The sequence below is a fragment of the Astatotilapia calliptera genome, chromosome 5 (genome assembly GCF_964374335.1).
Source record: "Astatotilapia calliptera chromosome 5, fAstCal68.1, whole genome shotgun sequence".
NCBI lineage: Eukaryota > Metazoa > Chordata > Actinopteri > Cichliformes > Cichlidae > Astatotilapia > Astatotilapia calliptera.
This window is the reverse complement of record NC_137426.1, coordinates 32,929,859-32,949,556: the sequence shown is the minus strand read 5'-3', so window position 1 is coordinate 32,949,556 and position 19,698 is coordinate 32,929,859. Positions and strand designations below refer to the sequence as shown.

The following is a 19,698-nucleotide window of genomic DNA, read 5'->3' as shown; positions in this document are numbered from 1 at the left end:
AGTGTAAACTTTAAGAAGCTTAAAGGAGATTGAGGAAACATGTCACTCACACATGTCTTTTGGGAAATGTGTGCGTTCTCTGTTCAGACTCCTCTGTGACCTTTTCATACGTGATTTGAAACTCCAATCAACTCCCGAGTGTCACTCTCAGAAAAATATCCCATTTCATGCCACTGTCATGTTGTTGGTTGCTTGTCTACAAAGTTTCTTCTTTGGCATGAGGTAACTGCTAGATTATATCAAAACCAGAAGGGTTTGCAGAAGAGGCTCTGTTGGCTCAGCCATGGACGGTGTGACAGTGACATGCGATATTATTTCAGAGAGCTGAAGTTTCCAGACAGATGAAGAGGGAGAAATATGATTGAATACGGGATTGTGAAAGGAGATTACTCATGGAGATTGAAATGTGTCAGCTGCTAATCAGATTAAGAGCAGAATAATCCCTGATGGGAAAAAAAGAGAAACTACTAAGTATGAGTCAACAAATACCACGAAATAAACATGTCGCTCCTCATGCTGCATGAAGAGATTAAAACTTCATATAGCCTTTATCAAAGTGCACCTTCAGAAGGAATTTAAATATCTTATTTTTGACAAGCAGAAGGATAGTTGAGCTGCTATTTGAATACTGTTGCTAGGCGACTGATCAATATACCAACAGAAAACCTAAAACAGGTTGACAACTTCAGGCAGCTATCATTGGACATGCTATGTTAATTTCACGTGACGTACTTTAATCTTATTTAAGTTTATAAATCTTTATGTTTTTCTTGGCTGAGCAGTTTAATATCTGTGATGTTTTAATGTCAGTAATAATAATATTTTCTGTATAATAGGTTAAAAGAAAGTAGAATAGTATGGTCAGAAAAAAACTAAATGCTCACTCAATCATAATTTGATCATAAATGAAAAATAAACTTCAGTATTTTCATATATTTCCAGCTCTCCTCACCTGAATGACCAGACAATAACTCCTTACAGGTGTGTCCAAATGCATGGCTGCATCCTCCTGAGGACCCGGCCTTTGCGGTCTAAGTGGGCCGGGTCCTCCGAAGGCCAGATGTACGGGGAGTTTGCTGTCATCGCCCCGGCTAGCTATCGAGCTGGTGGGTAACAGACGTCTCCGAAAACGTCGAAGCACTTTTCCAGACATGCGATGTCTTGATAAACCGAGCAGATATTTGACGTTTACACAGCTACATTCTCGCCTGAAAATATCTTAAAAGTTTATTTTTTGACCCAGAAAGAACAATAAAAGTAATATTAAAACTTAGTAGCGGCCGCCATTGTTGGAAATTGGAATTGGCTGTGCCGCGCTATGAATTCTGGGATATGGTAGGCCACGAAGGACACACCCGACCCATCCTTCAAATTCGGGGAAAAGGAGGACGCATTTGTCGGCTGCATTTGTCGGAGTCTACGAATTTGGACAGCCTTCGTTGCGTCGTTGTGACGTAATCAGTCTACAAATGCGGCCTCAGGAGGATGCAGCCCATGAATCTGGACACCGCCTACATCACGACTAGCATAAACTAGGATAACACAATAAGGGAAGACAAAATCACCACATGATAATATGCACAACTGTATCATCACCTGAGCAAGGTTGCAGAATAGTTACACCCTTATCTAATAGATTTTAGTAAGTCCTAATATTACCTTGTCATCTGTATTATAGTTAGTGACGCAATCCCTGTTTATCTGTCATTACGGTGTCATTAATCATAGTTTGTATTGTCACCAGTAATCAACCTAGGCAGCTGCTGTGCATGCTGCTTATGATATTTGCTTCCATAATATGCAGGTTACACGTCATGCTTATCACAAACACACATGTTGCTGTTATCACCACACAGTTATGTGTCTGTTTACTGTAGATATAGCACAAAGAGATGTGCTGACCAACCCCCCCCCCCCTAAAGATACACATGCACACATCCGATCTAATCCTGGTTTACATACAGCAGATATGTGCTTCCCTTCCAGCACATTCCCTTAATTTTCTGTTCCTTTGAAATCATTCTCTCTATCACCATCCCCATCTACTTCTTGTGTCCGAACGCATCTTTCTGCATGGGTGACTCCATGCTGCTTACAGCGGGCAGGACAGCTGTCTGCCACACATAATGTGCCCTCTGAGAACCCCCTCTGGCAGGTGGAAACCCACCAGAGCCTTGGGCTTACACAGAGGGTCCTAACTCCATGGGAAGATCTGCAAACATATGGCACTGAATAGGGATGTGCAGAGGTTTTCCTTGCAAGTACCACCCACATGCAGAATTTGATTAAAATGCAATGAGGTCCTTGTCAGGGAAGGAAGGTGGCTTAGGTGGCTCGACAGTCATTATTGTCCTGTTATTGACTGTCACTCTACCGATGCCACATTGTGATTCATCCTCTCTGTGCCAAAGGAGCATTATAAAACTTGACTGCACACGACTGAAAATGATTCCCCCCCCCAGTCTACCAGTGCACCACAACAAGCAGAGAATGTGTGTCATTATCAACTTTTCATATAACTCTTCGGGGTTTGGGACAGGGTTAGCTCGTTGCTGAAAGCAACTGGATGAAACTGTCTAATATTCTTTCTATTCAGAAGGATTGCTTTCAAACAAACCTTGAAATGCTGTCAAGCTTACAAGATGTCAGCCTGGTGTCGCATTCAGAAACAAACACAACACAGATTTCAAACATGTATTTTGACCAATTGAAAACTGCCAGGTTAGCGGCCTCTCTTACACCCTCAGAAAAGAGAAAAATACTGTTTCCTGAATATAAACCTGTGTTCTGTTGTTATCATTCTGAGTCTCCTTTCAGGCTGCCTGCAGATTGAAAAAAATGTCTTCACATCCTGGATGCATGGCCTTTTCCTCATTAGTCATCTTGTTTCTGTGAATTTATGAGAAAACACACACCATTGCGTATCTTTTGACACGCCAAACAGATTTGCAATAAAACAAGGACACAACTGAGATTGATGACTGAGCTGCTTCCTGAATTCATGTCTCTAGTAGAGCATGTAAAAGCTTTTCAACCGAGGCTCTGCAGCTTTTTACTGTTGTCCAGCATAGTGTTTCTAATCACACGAGCAGTGATATTCATCAAAACATTCCCTCGCATGAACTGGAGGATTGTATTTAGGTAGCATGGTTTGTTTAATGAGTTCTGAATACTTGCTATGTCTTAACAGCTTGGCAACATTTCACACATCTTTTGAAATTAATTGTTTATTTAATTATACTTATTATGCTCTGTGTACCCTCAGAGAACCCATTTTTGTTAGTGACACCTTTGTAAATGAAGCAAACTTAAGCTAACGTTAGCTCTCTGTTGAAGCTCAGAGCCGACTACAGACACTCAGATTTCAATTCTTATTCATAAAGATGACAAGCTACAGGCTTTTAGTTGTTGTTTGTCTCATTTTTTCAAGTTAAATGATATGGAAACAAGCTGCCTTCACCTATGGGAGTACCACCCATGCCATGAAGCTCCCAGCACACAGATTTTGTGCTGATGTTAATGCCAGAAGAGGTCTGGAACTCTTTAACTTTATGTGATCTGTTACTTGGTGGCTGAGTTGTTGGGATTTCGATTTTGCAATAACACTTAAAATACTCTAGAAGGGAAGAAAATTCACACACTCACTTGTTACAACAGTGGCATCCTCTTACAGTACCACACTCAGATTCAGTCTGTTCTTTAGAACAGCGGCCTCCAACCCGGTCCGTGAGTTGTTTGGTACCGGGCCGCGAGAGTTGAGGCTCAGGTCTGAAATTTATGGTTTTCAGGGTTTTTAATCGTTACTTTTTTAAATCATTTTTATCGTTAACTCGGTTTCCCTGGGTCTTTTCCCGTGTGTTATGAATAAATCTTCGTTTTTTTGGTACCAGTACTGGTTTTGTTGTATTTATCAGCGACACCTTAAAGGCAAAAAAGGTTGGGGACCGCTGCTTTTGAACAACCCCTTCTTTCACAAATGTTTGATTTTACACACCTGTGACACTGCATGTGAAAACACCTGAATTAAAAAATAAAGACATTTGTCCAAATAGTTCATGTCTCCATTCGCTATTGTGAATAAAGTTGCATACTGTATGTTTAAACCAGCTAAAAGTGGAAAAAATGGCAAAACTATTTCATGTAGAATTTGTGAAATACACAAATGTGTGCATATCTGTGTGTGTGAAAAGTATAGGGCCCCTGTGATTTGTCTTCTCCGTCCCCTGGCTTGGTTACTAGTGAAAAAACAAAAAACGCCTCAAAACCAGTCTTAAATTCATAGTTTCACTGTTCCAGAAGCTTTGTGGAAAAGTAAAGCGACTTGCAGTTTTAAGGAATAAACAAAGTGCCTGGTATTTATTGGGTCCTATTTTCAGAAGTGTATTAATACACATCATGCGCTCTGCTGTGGAAATAAATCATCAGGCTGGTGTATGTGGTTTGTGACTCAGTAAACTAACAGATAGCGAGAAACGAATAAGCAATAGAAACAAAGTTCACAGATCTTAGGATGAATAAATTGTTAGCTTTAGATTCTGATGACAAGAGCAGAGACAAAAGAACACCACCAGGAGCTAAAGCGTATTTGTACGCTCCTTTTTATAATGGTGTAAAAATAACTGGAACTACTAAAGTGAAGCAAAGAAAGGGAAACAGGGCAAGAAACAAACAAACAAATAAATAATAAAATTGTCAAATTACAAACAAGCAAGCAAAGCATTACAATCACACAAGCATTAAGCAAAGCACAGATTTAGTCATTTCTCAGGGTGAGCGCTCACTAATTTTAATTCAGTATGTTTTATGCCACTCACTTCCTTTCAGGCAAATTAAATTTGAATTCATTCAGAGGATACATTTTGCTGCCTAACTGCAAGGCTTTATGTCAAAGGATGCCCTATCGTGCATGTTCACTCTGACCCTAGCATGACGCCGAAGCGGCAGAGTAGCAGCGGTGCGCCCTGTCACCCGCCATGCAGCGTGCCGTTTCAGATGCAACAAAGCAGCGTATCGGGTCAACAAAGAAAAGCACTACTGGCAAAACACTTAGCTCTTTGCCTGCTGATTGATTGCTTTTCATTGTTGCCAGTTTGAATATGCTGTTCCTCTGATGGGCAGCTTGGCAGAACATGTAATCGTGTGTGTGTGTTTGGAGCCAATAGCCTGGCCAGGATTTGTGGGGAAGCCTGTTGAATCCCGATTTAGTGTCTGCTGTCTGATATTTTTGTCTGAGTGAGGGATTTGAAAAATGCCTTGAAAATAATTTTGTGAGCTAACACTCAGTATGGACTGGCAGGTGAAGATAATCGCAGTGAATTTCTCATTAAAGGTCATGCAAACCAACACGCTCGTGCAGGTTTCAAACGTGCGAGGGCTCTGGGGCAAGATGAGAGGGTATAAACCGAAGACGTTTTGTCCTCGTAAATGTTTAATGTTAGAAGAACCACAGCAACAACAAATGATTAAGGCTGTTTATCCAACTGAATGACAGAGCGGCGGTAGCTTCTATTACAACAGAGAGATGTAATTTACTAAAATGGACTTCTAACTGACACCTTGTATTGGCTCTGTTTATTAGTGAGGAGACAAGTGTCTTGAGGGGGCTTTTCATGTGCCTGTTGGTCTTAAAAAACACAACCTAATTGGATTACTTCAGCACAAATCGGCAGATATGAAGAGAATCAGCGAAGCAACTATTCACAGTATAGAGAACAATCAAACGCGGGCATGTCAGCTCGGCTATTTGAAAGTAAATCTAAAATTCCAAATTACTCCACAGCTTGCCAAGCTTTCACCGGTTAAAACCCCAAAAGGATACAAGCTGCAAACAATTACAATCAATTCAATGCGAGCAGCATTTTTACTAAGCAGACCAGTGTATGAATCAGTGATATTTGTTAGGTAGCTGTCAGCTGGGAGAATGTAATCCAAGCAGCTGTTGCATTTAGCACTTCCAATAAGTGAATTGAAGAAGCTGCACAAGGACACATCTGCTGCAATTAGACGAATGGAATGAAGAGCTTGGCTTAAAACTTGATTTTTAACTGAGGAGTTTACCTCAATTATCTTTTGGTGTTTTAATAAAATTGTCCAAATACAAATTATATAAATAACCGAGGCTTATTATTATTATTATTATTATTATTATTATTATTATTATTGTTGTTGTTGTTGTTGTTGTTGTAGCCGCAGTCAGAAATTTCTCAAACTCAGATTTAGTTTCAATTTTGAATGGCCTCATAAAAATACAGTGAATTTGACCTTTAACTTTTGGACATATATTTTAAAAAAAAGTTAGTTTTTGTGAAATATTTCCACATTTTGTAGTTGAATTGCTTGCATCAGCCAAATTGTAAGAAATTCCTTCAAGGATAAGGTATCACATTCCCGAGTTATCTAGGCTGATGGCCAATAATGTGATTGTAATCAGTTCCTCTGGTCACAGCCTGCTCTGTGATGAAAAAGGACAGCTTTTCAAATGTCTGAATAGTGCATGTAATTCAAGACACTCTTCTCTCAGTTTGAACTAACCATATGAATGATCTTGTCACTGCTTGAGCAAGATCAGTACATCTAAACGAACCCACCTGAATTCAGAAGGCAGCCTAAGCTTACCTACTGCACGGTCTGGCACGGTCTTCTCATCTGGCTTTCAGCAAGAAAGCAAAATCATTTGTATGCTACCTTCTCACACCGTATAAAATTCAGAGTATCGTTGCCTTGAGCTTGAGAGCAAACGTTGCTGAATAAATAGAGCTGCACAATAGTTTATTTTAACTGCCATGGAAATGAAGTCAAAAAATAACCCTCTCATCAAAGCGCATTCAGCTTTAGGCTCCTAACAGAGAGGCTGTCCCACTTCCCATGACCCAGCCGAGAGTGAGCACACCTACACGAGGCACGAATCGCTTGGAAATTTTTCCATCCCCACAGCGTCAGGTTTAAGGTGTTGATTACCTAGCGAAAGCCGCTGTTAAACAGGTACATCTCAAAGAGCTCCGTCTGAAAGCGCTTCAGTCATCGTTACTTTGCACAGTGAGATAACTTCCAATTTTCAGTGTGAAACAGACACATGCTCGCTAGTCAACTGAAAGAAAAAGAAAAAGCAAGAGAACTTATTATTTTTACCTCCAGAATGAGGAGGAGGGCCGCAGAGCAGAACCACTCCTTGACCTTCACGCACTGAAACAGAGCTTCTTCTCTGAGTCTTGAAGTTTTCCAAGTCTGCAAAATAGAAAAAACAAAACAAGAAAACAGCAGTAAGTAAAATATTCCACAAGCTGGAGGCTGTTACATTTTATTAGCATACACATGAAGGTGCTGTCATGAACAAATTACTGTTTTTCTTACTTCTTTTCAAGGTCACATTGTGCGCAACCTAAAGCAGCAGGTGGGGAAAACGCTCACAACAGGTTGCCTGTTTATTACAGAGCTCGCAGACATAAACACAGCACACACTCACATAGCGCCAGAAAGTTCATGGCCTATATTTCTTCAGACTGTGGGAAGGAACTGATGCTTCATCCTGTCAAATACAGTACTTGTAAACTCTGAGGGCCAGAGTTCAAACTCACAGCGTGTCAGACGCTGTTGCAAAAAACCTGAAGCCCCGTGCCAAGCAAATGATATACAAAAACATGACGTACGGAACATTTTGAGTAAGTCAGAAAAAACCTTTAAAGACTGCCTGAACCTTCAGCAGCAACAAACTGAACATTTTTGGCAGTAAACAGCCTTTGGCTTTGCCTCAAGCCAAATCATCCCCCCCCCCACGTGCGCCTGTGCTGCCGATATCCAAATTCACAGAGATGGTGCCACAAGTACGGGGGTTTTGGTGGAGGAAGACAGCAATGAGTGATTTAAAAGACGCACGGGTAGCGTAAATCAGTACAGGACAGATAAGTTGTACCTGACTATTATACATCATACAAAGTCGTCATAGGAAGTGTAAATGCTTTGATATGACTAAAAGGACAAATGAATTAAATTTCTCACTTATTATTGTTAAAAACCTGACAAACTCCCTCTGTGATTAATTAGAAATAAGAATTAAAAAGTAGAATCTGGATGAAAAACTGTGATGAATTTTAGAAGAAAAACCCTTCGGGGACTGAGCATTAGCATTACTTTCCAACGCCTCCCCTTCAACTGGGTAAAAGCATTGTCTTGTGAGTACAGCGGACAAAGTTTGCAGCACTATGAACACGTTTTGGATGCAAACTCAAAAATCTTAGGACTGTTTTTTCAAGGCACCCAAAGTGCTTTACAATGCCACTATTCATTCACTCTCACATTCACACACTGGTGGAGGCAGCTACGGTTGTAGCCACAGCTGCCCTGGGGTAGACTGACAGAAGCGAGGCTGCCATGTCGCACCATCGGCCCCTCTGGCCATCACCAGTAGGCGGTAGGGTAAAGTGTCTTGCCCAAGAACACAACGACCAGGACAGAGAGCCTGGGGATCGAACCGGCGACCTTCCGGTTACAGATACGCTTCCCAACCCCCTGAGCCATGGTCGCCCCATGAACATAAATATATGTTTGCTTTAAAGAAGAGAAGAGATTGTGCCTTTGTTCAAAGGAAGGGAGCTGCATTCAGTTATTTGGCTGCTTTTGTGAGTGTGTGTGTGGATGGGGGTGATGGTGGGTAAGGGGGGTGAGGGCCACCTTATGTCACTTCTTTCGACACACCCCTGTTAATCACACAAAGATAGGTCGATGGAAGGAAGCACTCACTCGTGTGTGTGTGTGTGTGTGTGTGTGTGTGTGTGTGTGTGTGTGTGTGTGTGTCTGTTGCTTAATTTCTTTTTGCTGGATTTATTTCTTTTGCATACTTGAGGGGACACACTTAAGATAAGGTGGAAATGAAAAGAATGAGGCCTATTATTGCTCCCTGTAACCTGCACTGGTAATTGTATGTTGCGAATAATGAATGTAAGTTAAGCTTGAGCTGAATACATGATGAAAAAAAAAAACTATAACTAAGCACTGAAATCAATAAAGACACACACCCACACTAATATGAGCCAGACAGCAATCTGAAGCCTCGCTGCTAAGCAGAGATGGTTGCCGTGGCAGGTCACACATGAGGGATTTTAATAGCTCTGGTGGTAATCAGGTTACCTTTCATTCATCAAACCTACCACCACCGAACCACACAAAGCTATTCCTAGTAGGGCTTTGACACCACAAGTACTGTTAAACTGAAATATTTTCCTTTGACAGCTGATGGAAACAATAGCAGGTCAGAACCACATCTGACATTTGCTGATGATTTATGCAGAGCAAATCATCTGCTAATCAGAAGGTTGGTGGTTCAGTCCCTCCAGTCTGGGCAGGATACGAACCCCAAGGTGCTCCATCGGACTATGACTGTTAGATAGAGAAGTGCTTGCATGAATGAGCACTCAGACAGAGTAGAAAAGCGCTATAGAAGAACCAGTTCATTTCAAATTGGCTCCATTAATGATGTACAGAGCTCAGTAAATGTAATTCACACGTTGCATAGAGACTAAGTGTCTGCACTGGTAACTCAGTTTGAAGAGTGCTACATATATTCCTAAGGGAACTATTTAAATACAGATACTTGTAATAAGTACAAAGAAAACATGGAGCTACTCGTATATTTAGAGGTTAATTGGCAGCATAATTAAATTAAACAGCTTCTTCTGGCTTCCTTTATTCCACTTCTTGTTTTTTTTTTAATATTCAGTTTGAGGTCAGAGATCATTCATAAATGTGATTTTAGCTACCGAACCGAATAAAAGACAGACAGCGAATTAATACATTAAGAGGCTTGATATACTGTCTCAGATTTATCCATACATATTCTCCAAATTGGATTAATTAACCTTAATTAACCTTGCAATATGCAGAATATTGTCAAGTCAGTTCGAGCGGTGGCGCGGACACGAGCGCTGTCTTTGCAGACCTGCTCGTCTCAAAACTGCAAACAATCCACTCAAATGAGATTACTGATTAGTTCAGCTCCAAGTGATCTAAATGTAAAATTATCGGGCTCAGTGATTTATGAAGAGGACTATAAGGTCAGTTAATATATGTCATATTGGCCACAGAACAAGTCAATTAAGAGGCTGGCTTTAATTATTTCTTTAAACATAAATCTCTTCTTAACCCAAGAGTACGCTTTAACTAATAGCGATCTGAGAGTCTTAAGCCCTATTAAAAGAGCAATTCCTAATATTTTTCTAAAGATTAATGCCAGATTGGACCTTTAAGTGTCAAATTGGATGTGTCTCCCTCAAGGATGTAAAACCAAAGTCAGCATTCTTGACTAAAACTAGAGAGACAGAAAAAGAAAACACCTGAATCAATACATGGGGTAAAGTCATTCAGAATAATTTGGCAGAGTGCTACAATTTTAAAGAACAGCACCAGTTTCTGCCTGAATAATACACATGCAACATCTAATATAGTGTCTTCTCATTGTTCTTGGCTACAACTGCTAAAGCAAAGTTGCACTGTGGTGTTGGTGGAGAGCAAAAAACAAAAACCAGAGCAGGACTTTGTTTTTGTTTTCCTGTCTGTGCTTCTGGGGCACTTGTACCTGAGGTCGAGGAGCTGAGAAAAAGCATCTTGGGCTTCCTGGTGTACACATGCAGAGGACACTATGGATTACTTCACATTTAAAAACATGCTGTCCAGTAGACTCGGACGGCTGCTGAGAAAGCATAACAAAGTGAGGCTGACGTTCATGCTGCCTCTGCCGTGGCCGCAGGACTCACTCGTAGCGCTTGCTGCCCACCGGCTGCAGCAGGAACTGAGTCATGGTGCTGCAGTTTGTTTTATCAGGGACTGTTTGTGATTGTGTAGAGGGGAGCACAAGTGTGTGACTGTGAAGGACACTGAACTTTAGGAGACAAACTCACTGATGGAGTAAGAGACGCCGGCTACTTGTGAAGGGTAGCGGTGCATGATTTGTCTCTGTCATACCTCTCCTTCTATAATCCACCCAGATTTTTCTCCACCTCTAATAATCACAGTAACAATATGAAGTATTTTTTTTTCAAACGTTGTTAGTTCCTGTTACAACACCCAAAACAACAGCTCAATACATAAATATAATATCATAAAAGCTTAAACTAAAGAAAGAGCTCGGTTAAACCAAAAAACAAACAATCTGACAGGACAGGTGGTATGAAGACTTTCTGCTTTTGTCCTTGCAGCAGCAAAGTTAGCAAGAGCAGTAAGAGGTTCACAGGGTTGTTGGGATCTATTAATTAGCCATATCCTCTGTGTCAGATGATCCTCCGGGCTTTGTTTTTTCTTATTCATGCCACACAAATGTTCCTTCACAGTAACGTGTGGGATTACACCACTTTTTAATGACGACTAGTGCATCCCATGCACATTTCTTCTTGCTCAGATTAACGTCTCTACTCTCCTGAAAATTCCGGCCATCTAGCACAGTCAGACTGAGGAACACCGGGAGTTTGGCAACGTCTCTCTGCAACGCTCCATGAGACAGACACATAAGTCACACTGAGCAAGAAAAACAAACTTTATCAGACGATAAAGTCACAAAAGAAGAAACAACAACAACAGGCTGCTACGCATCATGGCGCCAGGAAAAAAAGGCGACATTTACCACTCATTGGAAAATGTTATTTTAATGAAATAACATTATGACGAAGTTTAAAACATAAAAGAATGACTTATTGTTTACTGAACTTGAGATAGAGATATCCATCATACTTCCTTGCCTTCTATTTTGATCGATGTGGTGGTTATATGCATCGTCTGTTATTTCCCTTTCTTACCTGTCAGAAAACTCTCCACTGTCTTTTGTAATTTTGCACCCTGAAGCTTGACAGCGCTGCAAGTCTCAAAGCACTCCTGTTAGTTTATTGTTCCCACATGAAACAGTTTTATTCAACTTCTCAAATCCACTCCACATTTTTTCATCCTGGTCATGCGCTCCTCCGTGAAATAGCTCTATACCCCCCGAGTAGAGCGAGCCCCACAGTTTTAGAACCACCACACTCAGCTGCACTATTATAATGCAGGCAGGGCTTAAACTACCACAGAGTAGTGCAGGAAAGTAATCATTTTGAGGTACTAACTCCAATATAGTCTTACCGAATCTCAAATTGACAACATTTCAGAGTGCAACATTGTTGTTATTATTATTATTATGCTTCATTTTGTTCTGGCTACAGATATTAAGAAGGTAGATGCTACACAAAACACAAGCTTGCAACATATCTCAATAAATTAAACTAGTTAAAAATAAAAATTTGTGATTTTACATCATAAAATCACGAATTTTACACATACACATTCTTAATAATTAAATTTAGAATTAGAATTTTATATTTTAAAGTGTGATTATAATATAGCCTCAGAGATAATCTGCTACCACCACTCCTTTATACTTTGCACTGTATGAAACCATTCATATTGTTGGAGGTTGGGTTTCTGCACCCAGCATCTCAATTATTTTAGAAATCTTATAATAAAATATTTTATTATGCTCGTGACTGTACATTAGTTTAATCCTAAAGAACTTGCACAGAAATCCACCTATTTGATTAATGCACTTGTTTGTCCTGCTCTTTACTGTGAAAAACACATCTGCCACACAAATGGATAACTGAACATCCACAAATGGGATGACAAAGTTGCTGTCTACAATCATTTTTACACAGCAAATCACTGCCCTCCTAAATTCCCGTAGTTTTTCTACAGTGTGAAAAGCCGGCACCCGGTTTTGGCTGGTTGGTGACCAAAAGCGCTTAAAAAGGCACGCAGGGCAAATATGTCTGCAGATGTCCATATAAGACGCTTTCTTGGAGGTTTATGATGTGTGTAGAATTGAATCAGGACTCAAAGCTTAAATTAGGTGATTTATTTTTATTGCTTTTTTCAGTTTTTTAAGGGAACACTGACTGCCTAGTTATCTCTTAACTGTCACTCAAAGGTGATTAATGTTGTAGCAAGGCTAATCGACTTCCTTCTTCCCAATGGGCTTTATCTCAGACTGGTGTGGCTCATCAGAGATCACTGATGAAAGCTGCAATATCTGCACTGCTTTTTTTCTCCCCTTTGCCTCTTCTGTGAAATTAATTATTTTGCTTCTACAGACGTCTTTTTTTATTAATGGTGGTACAATAAAAAGCTGCAAATAGACAAGCGGTTTTCTCCTAAACACTGCTTGCATTATTGGGCATAATACAAAATTTCACGGCGAAAGCTGAATCTTTTTTCTTCTTTTTTTTGGATTAACCCCCCATTTACTTTCATCTAAAAACACGATAGAAGGTTAGATAAAAGCATCCGAGCCTTCCCAAAATATGATCCTATAGAACAAAGTCAACAAAAGCCAGAGACATCTAAGGTACTGAATTTGTTCCCCCCAAAAAAGTCTTTGGCATTATTTTTGGCTGAGATGAAAGCTGTTGGGATTTATGAAGTGGTGATGTCTACTTCACTAAAGGTACTGATTGTGCCTGTTCACAGCGACAGGCATGGCCTCGCCCATGCTGAAAGCATGCAGCAATAGTGGCAAAATCCACCCCCCCACCCTCCCCAAAAACCAACCTCCACCTTCAGTCATCCACTCTCAGCAGCCAAAAAAGACCAAAAGAAGCATTGTTGTGAAAGGTACTTTGGGAAAGTCGTAAAAAGCATAATTTAGAATATGGTACGGCCGATGCCTTCAGATGCGGGGTGTGTGTGTGTGTGTGTGGGGGGGGGGGGGGCTTGGGGTGCATTGTGGTGGGAAGGCTTGACCAAAAGCCTGTTTTTTGTTTTTTTTAAAGCGTACGCAGCTGTGCACATGTTCAAAAGGAAGCATGAAAGCACAGACTTTGCCTGCAAAGGATATCTCAAATAGCATATCCATTAAATTTGTCACTGAAAGGAACAGTGGCGAGCGCAAGTCCCTTCGAAATTTCATTAAAATATTATAGAACTGAGCTAATGTTTTCCGCACAAAAGCTTCAGAGTAATGTTCAAAACGGGAAGTGGCTAACAATGATTAATAGCCTCAGAATAAGTAAACCTGATGTCCCATCTAGGTCCATTAGCATCAATTATTGCAAACCTGGGCTGGCATTACAAACAATGATCCAGATTAAGCTGATGATCACATCCCAGACATATGAGCTTTCCAAATGCCAGCACAACTTATCATACTTCAACAAGCCCGTCCAACCGTGAACATTAGATCCATCACAACCTGCTACCCCCTTGAGGATGCTCTTTGTCTTCAAGTGGAAGGTGGATATAATGTGTTTGTGTGTGTATGAGGACATCATATCTATGTTTGTACTGTCTGTGCCTGCGCAAAGGTGGGAGCCAGCACAGAGGTGTGTATTCAGTGATTTTTATCAGCCTGTCTGTCACTAGACAAGACGAGATGAATGCATGGAATGAAAAAAAAAATAAAAATCTTTAAACGCATCTTTAATTCTCCTGCCTCGACTCTGGTCCTCAGCTGTTCCACCTTGAGTCTAAAAGCACTGTGGTTGGCAGTTAAAAGAACATTATGAGAAGACAAGTCAGTGTCTTAAACTTGCTTCTTGCTAATGCCAGCAGGGGGCGACTTCTACAACTGCAAAAAGTTGTTCAGTTGTACCAAAGTCGATAGCAACATGACATTGAGCTCTTTTTTTGTTAAAAACACCACTTTTTGGGTGACTCTATGAGCTCAGACACTTGTTTCAAGTTTTACAGAAGATTCGAGCCAAGAAGGAGGATAAATTGGGGTTTTATTTTCCTTTACCATGTGACTGACACAACGCTAGCCTTGGTTTCTGAGATCATAGAGTGGTTAGAGTCCCTATCCAAAACACCAAGGCAGTGATAGTAAAAACAGCCAGTCTGCTGTAAGGCTCTGTTACATCTGCCTTCATTTATATACAGTCTCTGGGTAGACCTTCAGATAAGTATAGAGTTGCATGGAGGCCGACAGTAGTATTTTTAGAACTGAGATTAAAGTGCATATATTTTGATGCTGCACTTCCATGAAATTTGCAACATTCTAACATATGCAGATAAAATAAAGTAATGTTGCAAACAGTAAGATTACCCAGTCCTCTGTTCAAAAAACACTGAATCCTACTTTTTAAGCGAAGTAGCTGGAAGCCATTTTTCCACATTCACCCTGCTTATTTGACATGGTAAAGTTCACACATTATTCCATTCCCTGCTAGCCTTGCACTTAAACAGCCCACATTACACATTAGCTGCATCAGTTCATTAACAATTGATACCAAACACAAACCAACACTGTGCATCTCGTTGTACATTTATTGCATTTAAGTTTAAACTGACTGCTGATTGGTTAGTGTTAATATTAGCTTTTATTAGGCAGTGACTCCCTGTACATTAGTACATTAGGGCAATGAAATGCCAGCTCAACTCAAACTAACACACGTTCAGAGGTCATCATGAATGCTGGATCCCAACAAAACCACAATGACAATGCCTTCAAGTACATCAGTATCATCGATGTATTCATATCATGTTCTTTCAAGGAGTTTTTCTCAAGCCACAGGGTAACTAAGTAGTGCTGTTTATTACTAATACACATTTTTGGATGTGTACTGGGACTGTCACTATATTACCTGACAGTTATTTTTCAGACACTTCATAATGACAATACTGTTGTGACTTCTCACGGAAAAAGTTTTTTAAAAATTTCTGTGGGCAAAGCGGAAAACTGTTCTGGGTTCTGTTGAACTGAAATGAACTGAAATTCTTTTTAAAAACCTCTGGACTAAAGAGGACAGGGGGGCATCTGGCTTTGTATCATCACTCAGTTCAAAAGCGTGCATCCCTGGTGGAGGTTGCATATCTGGAAAGGCACCATCAATGCTGAAAGGTTTTAGAGCAGCAGATGCTCCCGTCTACATGACGTATTTTTGAGGGAGGGCCTTGAATATTTCAGCAAAAACAATGCTAAACTGCATAATTCATCTATTATACAAGCACCATAGTAAAAGAGCCAAGGTGCTTAAATGGCCTGCAATAGAGACGATTCTCCAACTGAAAACATTTGGAGCATCATTAAATAAAAAAAAGAACAGAGCAGATTGAGGACTGTATCAGACAACAATGGGACAACATTCCTCTCCAAAAAGTCCAACAAATGTTCTCTGCAGCTCCCAAATATTTACAGACTGTGGCAAAAAGAAGCAAAGCTGCTACACAGAGGCAAATGTTCCAGCTTTTTGGACACATTTTTTTTTCTTACATTTTCTCAATTTAAACATTAGTTTAATACATACTATTGCGATTAAGACCTCTTACACAGCATTACATTGTTGGGATATGTCACGACTCGGGCAGCAGTCGTGTGGAGGTGAGAAGGAGGATCAAAATAGCAGACAGTGGCGGAGGTGCAAGTGAGATTTATATACAGTGAGCAATAACAGAGGTGAGGGCAGAACTGAACATAAACCTAAACTGGGAAAACTAACACAAAAGGAGGACACGGGGCGGGAAGCAGAGAGACACGGTGAAACACGGAATAATGCAGAGTACACAGAAGATTCACAGAGAAACACAGACGACGCGACGAGGAGCACAGGCACACCAGGTAATCAGGAATTGGCAGACAGGAGGGGAAACAGCTTGAACTAATGGGCATAACGAGACACAAACCTACAAAGTAAAACAGGAAACTCACAGACTGTTTCACAATACCAACTCGGGGACACGAACAGGACACAGAGGAAAGACACAGGTAGCGATGATAGAAAACACCCAACTCAAAACCCTAAGAACAAATACAAAACAGCAGAAACTGGAAAATAATAACAATAAACTCAAAACACTAGGTCAAAGACCCAGGACCATGACAGGATATGGGATAGTACACAATTATGATATTAAACATGTACATTTTTTATATCATATGTACATTTTGAAACCTGTGATCTATGTACTGGTGTACTTTCACTTTAACAATTATTTAGGAATGTAAAAAAGCAAAAATGTAATGTGCTCTAAAAGGGTTAGACTTTGCTGAGGACCCTCCCCCCGCCAATTCCCTGCACGTATCATCAAAAAAGTTTTCCCCATTTCAAAGGCTGGACAGCTAAAGAGGTAAACATTAAATGCTGAGTGAGTTATTCCACTTTATAGCAGGTTCCCAAGTGTGATATGTTGATAGTGTACTGCGGATAAAAAAACATAAAAGCTAGATCATACCCATTAGCTATTTACACCTCATTAACTAAGTCAATATACTCACACCACATTATCACTCAGCTGAGAGGAGTCCAAAGGATTTATTTGCATTTAAATTAGGTATTCATATTTCCCCTTAAGGATTTAAAGCCTACTCCGGTGACATCAGGAATTTCCCACCCCTCCTATGTCCTTGGCAAAATATGAGCTTTTCTGACTCTGATGAGATACTTTATAAGTAAGCGAATATCCACTCCTACTCAAAATGGGATATATAGCGTTTCAAGGAAAGTACAGTATACAGCACTTTATTTTCTTCTTGAAAGCTCAACCTTCTTGACATCTCTGGTCGCGGAAACTTCAGCAGTGAATGAGCTCGTCACTGCATTCAACGCACAGCCCTCAGAGTGCCACCCATATAAGAAGCCCACACTATCATTCTGTTATTGAATATGCGGCCTGATCATCAGTGTGAATTATGTGTGTACATCTTTTACATAATCAGCAATACAGAATCAATAGACATACTAATCAAGGGCAGCAAGTATTGAGTGGGAGCGCCCACTAGCCATCAGTTATCCTTGCCTCGGGAGGTAGACAGCCACAACCCTTGCGAGGGTTACCGTCATCCATCAAAAGTTTGTGACACGGAAACGAATCCTGAAGTATCTGGAGCTCCGCCAATTCCAAAGAACAACCTTGAAGGCGTCACGGAGCGTGCAGACTAACAAATGTTAACTGATTAATACCATTCAAGTGAGCAAGTCTCACTGTACAGTTTACTCTTGTTCTACACAATATATGCTATGCTCAACCTCTGGAAGGAGATAACACTTTAGCAAATACAAATCCCGACGTTTGAATTACAATTTAAATGGAAATGTATGATTTAAGTTCAGACCTATAAACAGGTCTTAAGTGTCAATGCAATCTAAATTCAACAAGACCAATAATGGATTTTTAGAAAGATTACTCACCTGGAACAAGATTAAGACACCACTAATACCTATTTAATTAAAGAAAAGGCAAAAATCCCTCACACCCGGAGATAAATGACTGAATTAGAAGGCAGAGCATGTTCACCGAACAACAACGCTTTCCTGTGCTCACAACGACTCACTATCAGGATTTCATTATCAATTCTAAGACCCGGCTCAAAATTAAATATCTTTTGACCTTCACGCTGAGTCAAAACAATTAACTATGGCACTGATTTATTTGATTTTGTGAGAAACTAGCAGCTTATTGAGGCTCCCATCACCAAATATCTGTACCGGCAGACCCGCGCTTTTGTCAGTCTTCAACAAATGTCCTAATTAACTAGTCTAGTCTGAAAAGTAAAATGGAAATGGAAAAGTTCCCATTCCATGACCGTTTGCATGGAATAAAAAAAAAATCACTGTAGTCCACAAAGATATGCAGCAGTTGATTAGTAATTGATCAATAACACAAAAAGTGTTTGACGTGTTTGCAACTGTGAGTGTGACTTTGGTTTACATTTGTTTGGTCGACCGACATTTACAAGACAAGACAGCAGAAGGAGAACTACCATCGACTGATAAAACAAGATGCTGAGGTAAATACAATCGTTCAAATGGAGGGAGCAAAATACTTCTTTCATAAGCGCAAAGCAGAAAAGCACACAAAAATGAGCTTCTTTTGTGATGTGTGGTTGAAAAGCACTGGGCAGGCAAAAGACGTTGCTGCCGGTGAAAGCGCTATGGTTACCGGTAGCACCGAACAAAACCCTAACACCCTGTTCTATCCTGTGTTTCACTTCCTGCTGTTGGTCATGAAATGTAAAATGCGTTTTAAGCAACATCTATCCTCTGAGAGAGGCCGTGATGTATAAATGCTCCACAAAAAAGAAGAAGAAAAAAACCCCCCACACGCTTCAAGTAGACCTTGGGGTAGAAGCACTGCTCAGAAACATTAAGGGAATACTTACATCACACATCAGATCTTGATGGGTGAAATATTCAAGTTGAAAATCTTTCCTGGCGTGCACTGTCATTTTTACTTTTTTAGATCAAAATGATGGGACAGCGATCAGTGGAAACCAAACTCCCTTTGAAGCCTGGATACAAACCCACACCAAAAATAAATTAAATGTTCTCTTAATTTGTTTTTTGAGAAGCAGATTTTGCTTTTGCTAAAATGTTTGTGTAGTATTTAGAATATGACAAACTATGCTGAATGGTCTTTCCCCATACAACCCTCCCATTCACCTGGGCTTGGGGACCCACATTAGGGGTCCACTACCGCTAAGAATGAGTTTGCGCCTCCTTCTGATCCCAAACAGGAGGCCTTCTGTGCATAAGTCAAATGTGTTAGCCACTACAGCATGGAGCCACATGAGTAAACTATTGATGTTTCTCACATGACGTCAAGCGCACATTGCCTGAGATTTGTCTCCCACACTGGGAGTAACACAGTCACCTGTTGCTAGGGTGACAAGTGTATTCCCCAACTGGTTGACAGCGGTTCCTCAGGGTTGCTGGTGCAATGCAACCTGCAAATGGAGACTGGAGAATGGTTTCC

The 19,698-nt window shown here is 40.5% G+C and overlaps 1 protein-coding gene across 2 annotated transcripts in view; it reads right to left on the bottom strand.

Moving 5' to 3' along the window:
• The window catches only part of cntn4 (contactin 4), a 201,486-nt gene that overhangs the window by 106,643 nt on the left and 75,145 nt on the right, over positions 1 to 19,698 (bottom strand). For both annotated transcript variants that reach the window (XM_026168944.2, XM_026168946.2), the window contains exon 5: positions 7,129 to 7,224. In XM_026168944.2, coding sequence (XP_026024729.2) covers positions 7,129 to 7,224 — 96 coding nt within the window. The remainder of the gene's footprint in view (positions 1 to 7,128; positions 7,225 to 19,698) is intronic.